At 50.0% G+C, this 17,471-nt stretch overlaps 1 protein-coding gene across 1 annotated transcript; it reads left to right on the top strand.

Moving 5' to 3' along the window:
- Positions 1–1,977: 1,977 nt before the first annotated feature.
- On the top strand, positions 1,978–6,994 carry DNAJB1 (DnaJ heat shock protein family (Hsp40) member B1). The gene is made up of 3 exons (XM_079772332.1): positions 1,978–2,262; positions 3,826–4,406; positions 4,719–6,994. Exons 1-3 carry the CDS (start codon positions 2,052–2,054, stop codon positions 4,947–4,949), a joined length of 1,023 nt encoding a protein of 340 aa, XP_079628458.1. The 5' UTR covers positions 1,978–2,051; the 3' UTR covers positions 4,950–6,994.
- Positions 6,995–17,471: the final 10,477 nt, after the last annotated feature.

Raw genomic sequence — 17,471 nt, 5'->3', positions numbered from 1 at the left:
CACTCTAACCACTGAGAACACTGGCCAGGACATATCCACTCATCTATTGCTGGGCACTTGGGTTACTTCCACAGCTTGGCTATTGTAAATAATGCTGCAATGGACCATAGGGGTGCATCAGTATTTGTTTTTAAAGCCTTTCAGTGTTTGCTTTTAAAGCCTTGCAACTGATTGATGAGGCCCACCCACATGATCCAGAGTCATCCCCTGCACTCCAAGTCAGCTGATTGGTGATATTAACCACATCTACAAAATACCTTCATAGGAACACTTTGATTAGTGTTTAATTGAACAACTGGGTAGGAACTTTGGAAGCTGTCACTATTTTAACTCTAAACTAAATTTATCCTATAAAATAAATACTAGCTTGTAAGTATGAGCAAGTCCCGAAATTCTGGGTTTTTCCCATAATGTGACTCTTCTGCTATTTATGTAACTTTTTAAAAATCAAACTCTCTTTCTCCCATGATTGGCTCATGCCCCCTGCCATGCTGTGCCAGTGGACACCAACCCATACACAGCCTCCCGGGCTGGCGGTGTGTGTCCTAGCCCCCGGGGTCCCCCTACTAGACCTTAGGGAAGACCATGGTCATCTTTTCAGGAGTCCCAGGTTGCATATGGATAGCAGTCATTGAACTTTTTGTTGTGGTGTTACCAGAAAGCTGGTGGTTCAGCAGCCCCTCACTCAACAAGAGGGTGTGTTACCCTTCTGAGAGCACTTCCTCTGTGCCAGGCCTGTCCCAGGCGCTTTACAAATGTTGACCCATGTCAACTTCAGAGCTCTATGAGGCAGGTACAACCACCATCCCCGCTGTACAGATTAGGAAGCTGAGGCCCAGAATAGCTCTCTGGGTAAGTAGCCCAAGGTCATGCAGCCAGGAAGTGCTGGAACCAAAATGAAACCCAGCTGTCTGGCTCTAGAGCCAATGTCACACCTTCCTGACCTCCCAAGCAGTACTTCCGGGAACCGCCCCCCTCGGTGGCCCCCACTGCCTGCCCCCTCTTCCCTATGCCCTTCCCAGGCTATATCCCTTTCCGAACTTCCTTTTCCCATCAGCCCTGTCCTGGACCGCAGGCACCCCCGACTCCCAGAGCCAAAGGAGTCATGTCACGCGCAAAAAAGGAAACAGGCCCTGAAAGGTGTCGGACACACTATGTTCCCCAAATCAAAAGGTAGTGGAGAGAGAAAAAGAGGAGGTGCATTCAAAAGAGCCAAAAATATTGATGAAGTATCCGCTGCGACTGAGTGCCAGACACTGTTCAAGGTACTGGAGTCCCAGCACTGACAGGTCCCAGGGCCTGCCCTGGTGGGGGTCGCAGGCTGAGACGCAGGTGACATTGGTCGTGAAAACCAACAAGATAATTTCAGATTTCAGTGGCACGTGTTCTGGGGAAAACGGTCAAGTGAAAGGCCCGGGCGCAGCGGGACAGGGAAGACCTCTCGGGGAGGTGAGCTTTCCCAGGTCCGCACCTCGCTCTGTAGGGCCTTGTCTAAGAGGACAGCGACGGTCCTGGAGCGCCACACTGCACTCTCCTCGCTGCCGGGAAAAGGGGAAGGATGAGGCGGAAAGAGGTTTAGCAATTTGCCCAGGGTCTCCTGTCTGGACCCGACCGGGAGTGGTGGGCCGGCACGTTTACCTTCTTCTTGGAAGGGGCGGGGCCTCCCCAGCCCCGCCCCGCCCCGCCCCACAGCCCTGGGTGGGACCCTAGCACCCAGGCAGGGGCGGGCCGCTGTCATCCAGAAAAGGGAAACAAGGTCGCGAGGCCTCCACGGCCGGGAGCGCGCGGTCCGGGGAGGCGTTGCCGAAGGCGGAGGGAAGGGGTGTGGCCACGTGCGGGCGGCCGTTGGCGGCACGGCCCCGCCCCGGATGTCGCGCGTCTCGGGCTGGGCGACGGGGATTGGCCGACGCGTCGCGGGGGGCGGGACGGAAGGTTCTGGAGGGGGCTGGCGGGATCTGGAAGCTTCCGCCGGACGGGTATATAGAGTCCGGGACGGGGCGGCGGAGCGGGGGGGACACCGACAGCTGGGCGGCAGGCCGCAGGCGGGGGCCATGGGAAAAGACTATTACCAGACGCTGGGCCTGGCCCGCGGCGCGTCGGACGAGGAGATCAAGCGGGCCTACCGCCGCCAGGCGCTGCGCTACCACCCGGACAAGAACAAGGAGCCCGGCGCCGAGGAGAAGTTCAAGGAGATTGCCGAGGCCTACGACGTGCTCAGCGACCCGCGCAAGCGCGAGATCTTCGACCGCTACGGAGAGGAAGGTGCGTGCGCGCGCGGCCGGGGGCGCGCCCCCGCCGTTTGACAGCCTGGGAAACCGAGGCACAGCAGCTGGGCTGCGGCATCGGGCGGGGGGTGGCTGCCAGGGCCGGCGGCGGGCAGCCCCCGCCCTCTGGCCGCGCGGGCCTACGCCCTCGGATTGGCAGCCGCCGGAAGGGAGGAGGAACGCTGGCTGCGTCGCTCGCCCAGAAGCTTCTAACACATCTGGGGCTGCCCCTCCCTGGGCGCCTCCGCCCGCGGCCCCGGGTGCGGGTGCGGGTGCGGACGGAGAGGGGAACGGAGGTTTCTTGGGCCGGGGACGCTGGGGGCCCACAGGCCCCGGCTGACCTGGGACTGGTGGAGGCCGTGCTGTCCAGGGGTGCGGGGCAGGGCCTCTGGCCGAGCGCACCGCCTGAGTGCGGTGTGAGCCTGCAAAGGGAGCGCCAGTTCTCCCCACCGCACTCCCGGGCCCAGGGAGGGCGGAGTGAGCTGATCTCCGGAAAGTGCTTACCCAGCCCAGGGCCAGGCTTAGAGATGGCAGCCTGCGCCACTGCGGCCGGCAAGGGGTAGAGAACGGGGCCCGCCTCTGCCCAGCCTCCCTGGGTAGCCCTCCTCCGGGAAGGAGAAAGCAGCTTTCTTGTTTGTCCAGTTGCTCATGGTTGACTCAGACTGGCTTCTGGATTTGGTGTTAAGAAATTAACTGGCTTTTTATATGGTGGCAGTTAGTGCCAGGGTGTGAGAATTTGAAAACCTACCGAGTATTGTTTTACCAACATTTTTTATTCTCCCCACACATGGCTCCCGCTCTAAAGCATTTGAGAGTAAGCACTTCCTGAAAGCTGATCCTGGGTCAGGTTTTTTTCATCTGATCTCTTTCTCTTTTTTAATTGATTTTATAGAGGAAGGAAGAGAGAGAGAGAGAGAAACGTCAATGATGAGAATCATTATCCCGGGGGTATGCCCTGACCGGAAATTTAACCATGATCTCCTGGTTCATAGGTCCATGCTCAACCACTGAGCCAAGACCCCTGAGCATTTATCTGATCTCTTAGTGAACTCTTTTAAGTCCTTATATCATTTTGGGAGGATAGGTTAGTGAAGAAGTGACAGGAACTGGGTAGCCCCTAGAGAGGACCATTTCAGAGCTTGAGCTGCCTTGCCCCATCATGCCACATTGAAGGTCCTTGATGGGAGGTAAAAGCTCAGGTTCTTGCCCTGGCCGGTGGCTCAGTGGTTAGAGTATGGGCCCAGGAACTGAAGGGTTGCAGGTTCAATCCCCCTCCCTGGTTGGTCGGGTTATGTGCCAGAGTCAACCAATCCATGTGTCTGTCACATTGATCTCTCTCTTCTCCCCTCTCCCCTCCCTTCCTTCCACTCTCTCTAAGAAAAAAAATCAATGGGAAAAATATCCTAGGGTGAGGATTAACAACAACAACAAAAAATTCAGGTTCTTCCTTGTTCTTCTCTGACAGGCTAAATAAAATTCCTCTCCTGGTGGCTCCCAAGGTTTTTTCCCTTAAGGAAAGCCCCTGGCCAGCCATCTGACTTCTTTTCATTCTGCCTTTCAGGCCTGAAGGGCGGTGGCCCCAGTGGTGGAAGCAGCGGAGGTGCTAACGGTACCTCCTTTAGCTACACATTCCATGGAGACCCTCATGCCATGTTTGCTGAGTTCTTCGGTGGCCGAAATCCCTTTGACACCTTTTTTGGACAGCGGAACGGGGAGGAAGGCATGGACATTGATGACCCGTTCTCTGGCTTCCCCATGGGCATGGGTGGCTTCACCAACATGAACTTTGTCCGCTCACGCCCTGCCCAAGAGCCCACCCGAAAGAAGCAAGATCCCCCTGTCACCCATGACCTTAGGGTCTCCCTTGAAGAGATCTACAGCGGCTGTACCAAGAAGATGAAGATCTCCCATAAAAGGCTGAACCCCGATGGGAAGAGCATTCGCAACGAAGACAAAATCTTGACCATTGAAGTGAAACGGGGGTGGAAAGAAGGGACCAAAATCACCTTCCCCAAGGAGGGAGACCAGACCTCTAACAACATTCCAGCCGACATCGTCTTTGTTTTAAAGGACAAGCCACACAATATCTTTAAGAGAGATGGCTCTGATGTCATTTACCCGGCCAGGATCTCCCTTCGGGAGGTAAGGCACTAGGCAGAGTGGTGTCTGGAGAGAGGGCTGCTTTTGACAGATACTTGTCTTGTTTGACAGATAGTTCTGAGCTCTTGGTGCCTGCTAGGTTTGGAGAAGGTGGGGGGTGGGGGAGAAGCAGGTACACAGCTTATCAAAACTTCATTTTTCTGGAGCTTCCATGATGCTGACCTGGGTAGACCTGGGGCAGAGTCTTAGCTGCAGAGGCCCGATGGCTCTTACCCTACCCCAAACAGCCTCTAGGCTGGAGTGGGACTTCCTAGTTATACCCTTTACCTAATGCTGTCACTTTGCTTTTCTAAGGCTCTCTGTGGCTGTACTGTGAATGTCCCCACTCTGGACGGCAGGACCATACCCATCGTGTTCAAAGATGTCATCAGGCCTGGCATGCGGCGAAAAGTTCCTGGAGAAGGCCTCCCTCTCCCCAAAACACCCGAGAAACGCGGGGACCTCATTATTGAGTTTGAAGTGATCTTCCCCGAAAGGATTCCCCAGACGTCAAGAACCATACTTGAGCAGGTTCTTCCAAAATAGCTACCTGTGTTCCCCAAGGACTGACCAGGGACCTTTCCAGAGCTCAAGGATTTCTGGACCGTTCCACCAGTTGTGGACCCGTGAGAGGGCGGGAGGGCCCAGGGAGGGCTTTCATACTGCTGAATGTTTTCCAGAGAATATATTACAATCTTTCAAAGTCGTGCACTAGACTTCAGTGGTTTTTTGAGCCGATAGGGCGGCAGGTGGTGGTGACAGCAGGAGAAGGCATTCCAGTTTGCCCCACTGGGTTCTGCAGCCCTCCTGGGATGGGCCCACCCCTCCTCCTCCAGGCCCTGCCCAGGGCCCAGAGGCAGCCCTGCAGCTGGACTTGAGCCCTCTGTCATCCCTTTGCTTGCGGCCATTAGGTGATGGCAACCTGCCGTCCTGGTCACCACACCTTCCCTGTATGCTCTTCAATTGGTTGTGTGACCAATTTGTGTTTCATTCTGTATTTGTCTCCCATGTCTTGCTCTTCCTCTGAAGAATCCCATCTTTTGCCATCTCAAATTGAGAACCTAGACTATTTTTGCAGAAAGGCCTGGCCTGCACCCACAAGCAATACCTCTCATTCCAGCAGGACCAAGGGAGCCCGCCTCAGAGTGACTTGCACAGCCACCTCTCCCTTGAGAGTCGGGAGCCCTTTCAACCTCAGGCTCCGAGGCCAAGTGTGCTCACTGAAGGTCTTTTCCTTTAAGGCAGTCTTTGGCACACCGGGCCTTCCCAGTGGCCCAGGACATGTTTTGTTTAATGGACTCTGGACTCTTTCAAAAGGATCTGATCCTTTTGAATTTTGCACAGCCCTAGATATAATCCCTTTTGATAAAAGGGTCTTTGCTCCTGATTATAGGAGCACTGTGGGATGTCTGTAAATATGTTTTTATAACTCCATGTAAAGTTGGTGTACTTTCAAATGAAACCAGTCCACGGCAGCTGCTGCTCTCTGTACAGGCCCATAATGGGAAGGAATGGGGACGGGGGGATGAGTGTCTGTTCCCTATAGGCCAGTCTGGTGCTCAGACCTTGAGACTCATTGTAAGTTGCCACTGCCAACACAAGACCAAAGTGTGTGACTTGTCAATGTGCAACGTTAAAGACAGCATTAAAGTCTGATGCTAAACCTCAGGAGAGCAGTCCTGCGACTCTGTTTGAGGGCTCTGCTGACTGGGGCGGGGGATGGGTATCCCTCCAGCCAGGGCAGGAGGGAGGAGTTGTGGGAGAGGCAGGAGTCCTCTGGGAGAGATAACTGTTCCCTCCTGGGCTCCATGTCGGGTGGCGAGAATCAACCCACCCAGACTTTGCATCTAGACATCCAAGACCCCACTGGATTCAGAGCTTACTTTTTTGTGAAGGTTGGGGCCAAAGTTAGGCATTTCCCCTTTCTGTCTTTTGGGACCCAGGGCGGCAGTGCATGTTCTGTCCTCTTAATCCTCTTCCACTCCTTTCTTGCTGGAACAGGCTGGGTTGTCAGGCAGGTCCTGGCCAAGCCTGACTAGGACTCCAGGCCGGTGCTGGCTGCCTGTCCTGGAGAAGACCACTTCCTGCTCGCCCTTACTTTGCACACCACTGAGGCTGCTTTTACTCTGTAACTTTTTTTTAAGGGACTGGTTTTACTATAAGGTAAGTAATTACACAGGCTGGAAACAATGTATTGCTACTTAGCTACAAAAAGTCGGTAAAAATAACACCATATTAAAGTCAACCTAGGAGTGGCTTTCCCTTCCCACTACAGCAATTTAACCACTGAGAACAGTCTGGGAGCAGCACTGTCCAAGAGAACTTTGTAATGAAGGGAATGTTCTGTGTTTAAATGGAAATTAAATTCAATAAAATTAAAAATTCAATTTCTCGCCCTAACCGGTTTGGCTCAGTGGATAGAGCCGATGCCTGCGGACTGAAGGGTCCCATGTTCGATTCTGGTTAAGGGCATGTACCTCAGTTGCGGGCACATCTCCATTGGGGGGTGTGCAAGAGGCAGCTGATCAATGTTTCTAGCTCTCTGTCCCTCTCCCTTCCTCTCTGTAAAAAAATAAAAAAATAAAAAATAATTCAATTTCTCAGTCTCTCCAGCCACATTTTAAGTCCTCAGCAGCCACACGTGTTTAGTGACAACTATTGGAAAGCACAGAACTAGAATTGAGAGCTTTTCACCCAAATCTAGGACAGGTCTCTTAGAAGAGCAGCCACATTGAGCCATCCTAGTTGGAAAGTGACCCCAGATAGCAGAGCCAGAAAGGACCTCATCACGAGATGTTTACTGAACTGCCTCAGGCACCAAGAAGACATTAATGCAGAACGGAACTTGGCTGCAGACAGGGTCACCATCCCCAGTGCTGCCACCCCCTGCCCCCAGTCTCCATTATGTAGCAGGTCCCTGTGAACTTAATATCCAAAAGTGCACAAAGCCCGAATGTGCACACAGTAACGGGAACTTCCAGAAACAACCTACCGAGGGTGTGGGTGAGGTAGTGATTCCTCAGAGCAGTGATCATGGTGAAAAAAAAAAGACTCAAGTGGAAAGAAAACCTGCTTTTCAGGTGTGCAGTTTTGCGCATGCTGGACCTGGATGTGTGTGTCCAGAGATGTTTGGCGGGTCCATTAGCAGACCACTTCTTGGGCTGCCCTTTAGGGATTCATTTTCCTGTTCCCATGCTGCCTCTCGGCACGTTTTGGAGTTCCTGGCCTGTCAGGACATGCAGAGCTTCCCCTCTGACCCACCTCATCTTAACCCATTATACCAGTAGTGTCACATTTTTGTATGATTTAAACAGTACAAAACTCAAAATGTTTATCCAGCCTGAGGTGAGAAGTCGAGTCCCTTCCCCGCTCTGGGCCTGCAGCTCCCTTTCCTTCCATGCCAGTATGGACAAGCCATGGCATCAGATTTTTCCCATTACAATTAGCATCCTCAATAAAAAAATAATTAAAAAATTTAAAAAAATTAGCATCCTCAGACTGTGCTTGTATAACCATAATTTCTAAATTTGGGGTTCAGCTGTTGGCTGTGTAATTGAAATACCAAACTTGCAAGGGCACAGAGTGAGAATTCTCCCACCCTGCTATCTGAGTCCACCCCAGCGAATATTCCCAGTGAGTGCATGCCTTTCCAGAGATGCTGTGTAAATGCATTTTTCTGTTTTACACAAATGGTGCATACTGTACACTCTGAATTTTTTCCCCTTGCATAGTGTATGGTGGAAATAAAGTTTCCTCATTCCTTTATTCTGCTATGCCTACCTACATGGCAGTGAAGATACAGGTCAGTGTTTGGTGGCCCCTTACTCTCCTCTAGCCATTGTTCCTGCTTCCAGGTTTCAGTCCCAGCTCAACCACTTTCTACTGTGTGACCTTGGGCAAGTGACAACCTCTCTGTGCCTCAGTTTCCTCAATCTGTGGTTTCGCTTTCCACGGTTTCAGTTAACACCAGTCAACTGCAGTCCAAAATATTAAATGGAAAATTCCAGAAATAATTTGTAAGTTTTAAATTGCATGTCATTCTGAGTAGTTCAAGGAAGTCTTGTGCCAACACGCTCCATCCAGCCCAGAGCTGAATCATCCCTTTGTCCGGCACATCCACACTATATATGCTCCTCCCCTCCCCAACCATTAGTCACTTAGTAGCCATCTTGATTATCAGATCATCTGTCATGGTATCTCAGTGCTTGTGTTCAAATAGCAATATTTTACTTAATAATGGCCCCAAAGTACAAGGGTAGCAATGCTGGCAATTTGGATATGCCAAAGAGAAGCCATAAAGTGCTTCCTTTAAATGAAAAGGTGAAAGTTTTCAATAACAGAGACCACATTAACATAACTCTTTTTACAGTATAGTGTTAAAGTTGTGCCTAACTTATAAGTTAAACTTTACCATAGGTAAGTATGTATAGAAAAAAAAGTACATAAGTGTTTAGTACTATCTGTGGTTTCAGGCATCCACTGGGGTCTTGGACTATATTTCCTGTGGATGAGGGGGGACTACTGTAGTACCTCTTCTAGGGCTGTAAAGTAGTTCTAGATACAGATACACCCCAGGGCCTGGCACAGAGCCAGCACTGTGCATCAGTTATTAGCATAATTACATCCTTATGTGAAGCTCTCTTAGCCCACAGCCTGGGGTGTGTCCCAGGTCTTTTAGGTCAAGTGCTCTTAGCTGAGCTTCTTTTAAAAAATGTTTTTAGCCGGTTTGTCTCAGTGGATAAAGCATTGGCCTTCGGACCAAAGGGTCCCGGGTTCGATTCCGGCAAGGGCACGTACCTCAATTGCAGGCTCCTCCCTGGCCCAGGCCCTGGTCAGGGCACGTGCAGGAGGCAACCAATTGATGTGTTTCTCTCAGATCAATGTTTCTGTCTTTCCCTCTCTTCCACCTCTAAAAATCAATAGAAAAAATATCCTCGGGTGAGGATTAAAAATAAATTAATAATAAAAATAGCTCTTTAAAATATATTTTTATTTCAGAGAGGAAGGGAAAAGGAGAGAGAGATAGAAACATCAATGATAAGAGAGAATCACTGATTGGCTGCCTCCTGCACGCCTCCTACTGGGGATCGAGCCTGCAACCCAGGCATGTGCCCTTGACTAGAATCAAACCCAGGACCCTTCAGTCCATAGGACAACACTCTATCCACTGAGCCAAACCAGCTAGGGCAAAAAATGTTTTTATTGATTTTAGAGAGAGGAAGGGAGGAGAGAGGAACATCTATTGGCTGCCTCCTGCACACCCCCTACTGGGGATCAGGCCTGAAACCCCAGCATGTGCCCAGACTGGGAATGGAACTGGCGCATAGGAGGACATTCAACCAATTGAGACACACCAGCCAGGGCTTGGCTGAGCTTTAAAAACCAAATTCCCAGGAAATTGCTGAGACTCTTAGCTCGAGCCCTGGCCCCTCACCCAGCCCAAGAACACTGTATCTAAGTAGGCTCACTCTCCTGCTATCTTGTTTTTATTTTTATTTTTTATTGGGGGAGGGGGAGTTAATCTGTTTTTTTTGTTCATCCTCATCTGAGGATATCTTTCCATTGATTTCTAGAGAGAGTGGAAGGGACGGGGAGAGACACACAGAGAGAAACATGGACGTGAGAGACACATTGATTGGTTGCCTCCCGCACCTACCCCGACCGGGGCCTGGGATCGAGCCTAAAACTGAGGTGCCATTGACTGGAATTGAACCTGGGACCCGTTAGTCTGGGGGCCAAACTAGTTAGGGCTCCCCTGCTACCTTGTGACAACCATGCTCACTCTACTCGTAGGCTGAGCCATCCTGGCTCTAAATCCTGGCTCTGCCACTCCGCTGCTTGTGTGTCCTTGGGCAAGTACCTTTACTTCTCTGCGTCTCAATGGCCTCCTCTGACAATGAGGGGCAATGAAGGTACAGCCTTAATAGGGGTGTTGTGAAACTGGGTGAGACACTACATCAGGGGGCAAAAAACATGGCTAAGAACTTGGTTTCTAGAGGTTGGCTGTGCTGAGCTCAAGTTCTGCATTCCCCAAGAAAAACGACAAAACCTCTCAGAGCCTTGGTTTCCTCCCGTGTGAAACAGGACTAATCATAGAAGTCACCCCTTCTCACTTCCCAGAGCAAGAACTCAGCTAGCCACAAGCCTGACCCAGAGCAAGTGTGTAATTAACATGGACCGTCTTTCTAAGCACTGAGCAGAAAGCCTGCCCCAGGTCTCCTTGAATAGTTACTAATTATTAAAGCACACAGCATAGTGCCTGCCTGACACATTATACATACTCATTCATTCAATATGCATTCATTGAGCACCTACTGTGTGCCCAGCCCTGTTCTTGATGCTAGGGACGCAGCAGTGAACAAAACTGGACAAAATTCCTGTGTTTGCAAAGCTAACAGTCGAGGAGGGGGGATAATTAAGAGTAAACAAAGCATTAAATATGCTAGATAGTGCTGAGAGTGATGAAGAAAATTAAACCAAGTGGGTAGAGTGTTGGGCACAATTTTAAGTAACAAAGTCAGCAAATGCCTCACTGAGAAGGTGACATTTGAGCAAAGACTTGAAGGAGGAGGTAAGGAGGAAGCCAAGAGAGAGCAGCCTGTGCAAAGGTCCTGAGGTAGGAGCATGGCTGAGTTGTTTAAGGAACAGCCAGGAGTCCAGTGAGGCCGCAGCGGAGTGAGTGAGGAGAGAGTGGGAGGAGGGGAGACGAGAAGAGGAGGGAGGACAGTGGGGGTGATGGGGCAAATGGTGTAGAGCAGGGGTTGGGGGGGGCGCTGCAGGGAGAGGTTTGGCTTTTCCTTTGTGAAGGTTTTGCGCTTTCAAAGTTTTTGGTTTTTATTTTGTCTTAATTTTCCTTTGCTGGGAGTGAGGAGGCGGAGTGTCATTTCATTTGTAAGAGAGCTTCAAGTCCCTGAAATATGTCATCATCAGTCTCTTGAAATTTCAATGTACCAACCTTTCATCTTAAAATAGCACGACACAAACAATAAGCATCTATTAAAACCTAGTCCTTAAAGTACAGGTACTCCTGTTCCCTCCCACAGACTTGACAACACTTTCATCGTCTGCTGGTTCCACGCTTGTCCAAGATGAGGTGGGGAGGGAGACTGGGACTCTGGGACTATTCGGGCAGACACCTTCCCTCTTTGTCACGAGGGGGAGAGAGACAATCTGGGGAACACTCAAGAAGGTCCCCTCCCAGAGCACCACGTTTCCTTGAGGTCACCACCGTCTGCATCCCCGGTGCCCAGAGTGACACCTGGCCCAGCAGTGACCCTCTGAGTGTTTGCTGAATGCGTCACTGAGTGACAAAGTGACTCAGACCAGAGGCCCTGCAACATTTGTTCCATGACCACTCACATCAGGGAGTGTGCAGCGGAAGGGCAGCCCCTGCTGGGGGTCTGCTGGGGCTCCCCAGGAAGGGCCCTCCTCCAGCTCCCTCAGCTCCTGCCCATCTGAGAGGAGTGGATGTTCTCTGGCTCCAGGAAAAGACCCTCTTTCCCGGGCCCTGCTCCTACTTCATGACTCATGTGTCCGTCCTTGGGCGCAGCGCCTCCCTGAGGGCCAGCTCAACACGAGGCCAGGGGAGCCAGGGAGCAACAGCCACAGCCACAAGCACAGCAGTCTTGTGAGGCTCACAGTCTTCTGGGGAATATAGGCCGTGGGAAGCTCACGGCGTTCTGGGAAACACACAGGGGTTTTAGTGTCCTGGGCTGCCACACACAGCACCACCAAGATGATCCTCTCACAGTTCTGAGCTTGTTAGGGCTCAGGGGTGGGCCATGGGAGCCGAAGTCCCATGGAGGAGGCCCCGAGGCACACGGGGGGGGGGGGGGGGGGGGGGGGAGGGCGTGTGGATCCAGTTAGCCTGGGCGTGGGAGGCCCTGAGGCCTGGTGTGGTCTGAAGTGAGAAAGCAGGAGAGAGCAGGGTGGGGTGTGCCCAGGTTTAAAACAGGCAAGGTGTCTGGGCCCTGCTGAGACAGGCCTGGGTGCCCCGGGCAGAGAAGCCGGTTGAAAGAGTTTGAGTCAGGAGGCACGCAGAGTGAGTTCCTTTTGCCAGGAAGCTGGCACTGGGACTTGGGTTGTTTGTCTCACTGGGGGCCCAACTTTCTTTGGGATGATTATGCTAGACATCAACATGGCCAGGCCTGACTCCAGATGAAATACTTCAGTGAAGAGTGTTTTGAGGGCACATGGCCTCATGGTGGGGGTGATTTGCAGAGAAGGGAGGGGGGGCGGAATCTGACTCGGGTGCTCACAGGTGCCCTCTGGCTGCTGTGGAGGAAACAGACTTGGGGGTACAGCTAGGAAAGAGCTTGGAAACCAGAGAGAAGTCAACTGCTGGAGATGATGAGGCTGGACCAGTTGGGGACAGAGTGGTAGGAGATGATTGGAGATGTATTTTGAAAAGAGATCTGCCCATTCAGAACATGGCACTGCTGCTAGGTTTTATCCTGACATCCTAAAACCCAGTAGCCAAAGGCCGGTAGCCACGCTGGGGCTGAGACCTCAGGCCACAAGACCTAGCCTAGTCAGGGCCACCTCTTCTTCCTCCCCTCCAGGCCTGTCCCGCTCAGTCCAGTCTTGCCAGGCTATAAGGGGAGTCCAACCTCCCGGCCACTAATAGCCAGGCAATCAAACTCTTGAGATCAGTCAGCCAGGGCAATGTGCCTTAGCACCATCATTCCTCGGTCTGCTCTGTCCCCACATCTCAGAGCCAGGCTCAAAGGAGGCAGATGAAACTCACACCCCCAGAGGGATGTCCCGTGTACTGGGGTTGGAGCTGAAGCGCCACACTATGAGTCGCTGTGCAACTTTGAGCCAGTGGCTCCCCCTCTCTGAGCCTCAGTCTTCTCCTCTGTAGAATGGGGATAGTGTCCAGTGGGGTTACGCCTAAAAAGCAGTCAGCATGGGGCCTGGCACACAGTAAGAGCTTAATAAAGGTTTCTACTTCTATCATGTTTCTATTATGGCATACGGTTTATTCATTTCTGTACCCTCAATGCAGTTTAATAATTGCAGTGGGCTGAGCACTTACTACCTGCCAGGAGCCACTGTAGGCATTTGACACAGAATAGTTCATTTCATCCTAATATTAACTGTAACAACGTTAGAATTATTATACCCAGGTACTGTGATGATGATCCTCATTTTACAGATGAGGAGACTGAGGCACATGGGGGAAGAGGCTCGCCCAGGGTCACATAGCTGGTGAGCAGTGCAGGTTATGGAGAAGTATGACTGTATCCTACCCCACAGCCCAAGGGGGATTAGAGATGGAATAAAAGCACAGGGAAAGTAAAACCAGAGAATGAATAGAAGAAAATGAAGTAGGATACCTTTGTGCCCAGCTGGCGTGGCTCAGTAGTTGAGCATCGACCCATGAACCAGGAGGTCACAGTTCAATTCCCAATCAGGGTACATGCCGGGGTTTTGGGCTCTATCCCCAGTGTGGGGTGTGCAGGAGGCAGCTGATCAATGATTCTTTTTCATCATTGATGTTTCTCTCTCTCTCTCTCTCCCTCTCCCTTCCTCTCTGAAATCAATAAAAATATATATTTTTAAAAAGAATATCTTGCCTTAGCCGGCTTGGCTCAGTAGATAGAGCGTCAGCCTGCAGACTGAAGGGTCCCAGGTTTGATTCTGGCCAAGGGCACATGCCTGGGTTGTACCTCGATCCCCAGTGGGGGGTCGGGGAGGTGCAGGAGGCAGCCGATCAATGATTCTTTCTCATCATTGATGTTTCTATCTCTCTCCTTCTCTCTTCCTCTCTGAAATCAATAAATAAATATATTTTTTTAAAAAAGCAAATAAATAAAAAGAATATCTTTGTGATTTAAGAGTAGAAAGGGCCTCCTGGATTAAATTTTATAGGCACAAACCACAAAATGGATAAGTTCTATTACATTGAAATTAAGAATTTCCTTCTAATGAAGAATATCAAGAATATAAGCAAATCATCACATGATGGAATGGGAGGATATATTTGAAAAGCTGAACACTGTAGCTAGCTCACAGGGCCATTCGGAGAGTTAAATGGTTCAATAAATATAAAATTCTTAGAACAGTGCCTGCCTCTATCTAAACATTATCTGTAATTGTTGAAACTGACAAGGCTCTCTAGCCCACTTCTATTCAGTAGAACTATGCAAGCACATATGTAATTATAATGTTTTTATTTTTTTAATTATTTTTTATTGATTTCAGAGAGGAAGGGAGAGGGAATCATTGATTGGCTGCTTCCTGCACGCTCCCTACTGGGGATCAAGCCCACAACCCAGGCATGTGCCCTTGACCGAAATGGAACCTGGGACCCTTCAATCTGCAGGCCGATGCTCTATCCACTGAGCCAAACCAGGTAGGGCAATTATAAATGTTTTAATATCCACATTAAAATAGTAAAAAATAAAATCAACAGTGAAATTAACTTGAGTAATACATTTAGTTTAGCCCAACACATCCATATTATTATGATATGTAGTCAGTATTAAAAAAGCAGTTAATGAGATATGATATTTTACATCCTCTTTTCTTTCCATTAAGTCATAGAAATCAGGTGTGTATTTCACACTAACAGCACATCTCGGTTTATACCAGCCACATTTCAAGTCCTCATGTTTGACAGCTCAGACTGGACAATGCAGATTTATTTTATTTTATTATTATTTTTTAATATATATTTTATTGATTTTTTACAGAGAAGAAGGGAGAGGGATAGAGAGTCAGAAACATCAATCAGCCGCCTCCTGCACACCTCCCACTGGGGATGTGCCCGCAACCAAGGCACATGCCCATGACCGGAATCGAACTCGGGACCCTTCAGTCCGCAGGCCAACACTCTATCCACTGAGCCAAACCAGGCAGGGCTGGACAATGCAGATTTAAACTGTGTGAGGAACTCATGCAAACGAACAAGAAAAGATAGCAAGGTCAAGTGCGAACAGGGCAAAAGCTATGAGCAGGTAATTTACAGAAGAGGAGAACCAGAAGGCCATCATGCAAATGAGGACATGCTCAAAATGATTAGAAATTAGAGAATATAAAATAAAGCAATGGTGATAGCATTTTACAGTGAGTCAGAGTGGCAAAATTTAGCGAGCTGGATAATGCCAACAGCTGGTGGAAATGTGGGGACATGGGACCTTCCCATACTGCCAGTGGGTATGATGGGGGCAGCTAGTCTGAGGGGCCACAGCAATTGAGTGTGCCGGGTGACCCAGCATCTCTGCATCCAGGTCTCTCTCCTAGGGAGATTTTTACCAGGTCCCTAAAGGGGTATGTGTCCATGGCTATCCCTGTGGTGTGGGGAGCTGGAGGTTGCCTGGTGACCAACCTTGGGGGACAAATGAGTAAGGTATAAAGGATGCATGCCCAGCCAGGGTGCTCAGTTGGTTGAGCATTGTCTCATGCACCAAGAGGTCATCCATTAATTCCCAGTCAGCGCACATGCCCAGTAAGGGGTGTATAGGAGGTAGCTGATCAACGATTCTCTCTCATCATTGATGTTTCTATCTTGCCCTCTGTCTTCCTCTCTGAAATCAATAAAAAATATTTTAAAAGTACTAATGTATACCAAATTATGATACTGTATATAAAATACTATATACATATTTTTTTCTGAACCATTTGACAAGTTGCAGCCATCACAAATTGACCACTAAATAAATCAGCATGTATCACCTAGAAAGAAGAACAGGCTCTTATGTAACCACAGTACAATGCTTAATGTCAGGAGATTCAACATGGATATGATATTATCTAACATCTACTCAACATTCAAATAGCCCCAGTTATCCTAAGAATATCCTTCACAGCTGTTTTATATTTTTTTGAAAATTTTTATGGAGGATTTAATCAAGGATCATATGATTTTGATAGTCATCTCTCTTTCACCTCCTCCAATCTAGAACTGTTCCCCAGACTTTTATTCATTCATTTGATTAAGGGATTGATTATGCCTTTCATGACATAGATCTGTTTGAAGAGCCCAGGTCAATTTTTTCTCCTTTCCTTTCCTTCCCTTCCCTTCCCTTCCCTTTCCCTTCCCTTTCCATTCCTCCCCCTCCCTCCCTTCCATCCATCCTTTCTTCCTTTCAGACACACCTCAGTCGGGGTGTGTCTGATTGTCTCAAGATTAGATTCAGGTTAAACACTTTAGGCAGGACGAAGTATTTTGTAGGTGATGTGGTGTCCTGCTCAGCACATCACAGCAGGGGGCATGTGAGCATGGCCTGTCCCGTCACTGGTGATGCTAACTTTGATCACTTGGTTAAGGTGGTGCCTTCCAGGTTTCCCCACCGGTACCTTTTCCCCATTACAATTAACCAGCAATCTGCAGGCTGGCCCTTTGAAACGGAATGCCCACTTCCTCATGGATGAGCCTTGTCTGAATCATTTATTCATCTATTGGCTGAAAAATGGTGATTTTCTAATTCAACCTTTCCTTCTGCATGTAATAGTTGGTCCAGATTTTTATTTTTCCCAAAGGGGATGAAGCAACCCTCAAATCTGAGCTCCTCACCAGCTGGGTTCCCCCCCCCCCCCCCCCTCGGTTTCCAAGCATGCCTCTCGAACTCTAAAGGAGGGTAAGACGTGCCAGGCACTGCTCTATACCCTCGGGCAATTCCTTTACCCATCCCTGGGGACTTCCTCATCAGTCAGCAGATGGATTCAGGTGGATTCTGGCTAGGGACACTACTGTCCCTTTGGCCCTACATCCTGCCCTAGGGAGAATCTCGGACGCCAGGTGCAACCAGGACGGTGGGCACAGTCCCCCAGAAGGCACTGGGCCAGCTAAGGCAGCCGATTGCTCAGTGGGAGCGCAGAGGTCAGCAGAACAGGAAGAGGAGGACAATAGCTGAACCTGTTGCCATGGAGATTTTGGTGTTTGCCAGCTGGGTGGGGCCGCCCCAGCAGCTAAGCCCAGGGCCCACTCTCCCCTTTCACTTTGTCCCTCTGCTGGGTCCTCGTGTGGCTGGGATGCACAGTAGCTCACACTGGGGACTGCAAAGACCCAGTCATTTAAACAGGCTTGAGCCGAGTCGTAGCAGTTAGAGGCCTCCAAGAACG

The sequence above is a fragment of the Cnephaeus nilssonii genome (assembly GCF_951640355.1).
Source record: "Cnephaeus nilssonii genome assembly, chromosome: 5".
Lineage (NCBI taxonomy): Eukaryota > Metazoa > Chordata > Mammalia > Chiroptera > Vespertilionidae > Cnephaeus > Cnephaeus nilssonii.
The sequence above is the reverse complement of the archived record's forward strand: the minus strand, read 5'-3'. Positions and strand labels throughout refer to the sequence as shown.

Excerpts from the sequence above, each read along its gene's own strand:
- DNAJB1 (XM_079772332.1), top strand. The coding sequence starts at position 2,052 with ATGGGAAAAGACTATTACCAGACGCTGGGCCTGGCCCGCGGCGCGTCG. Across the intron at positions 2,263-3,825 it reads CGACCGCTACGGAGAGGAAG|GCCTGAAGGGCGGTGGCCCC; the intron begins GTGCGTGCGCGC and ends TCTGCCTTTCAG. Across the intron at positions 4,407-4,718 it reads CCAGGATCTCCCTTCGGGAG|GCTCTCTGTGGCTGTACTGT; the intron begins GTAAGGCACTAG and ends TGCTTTTCTAAG.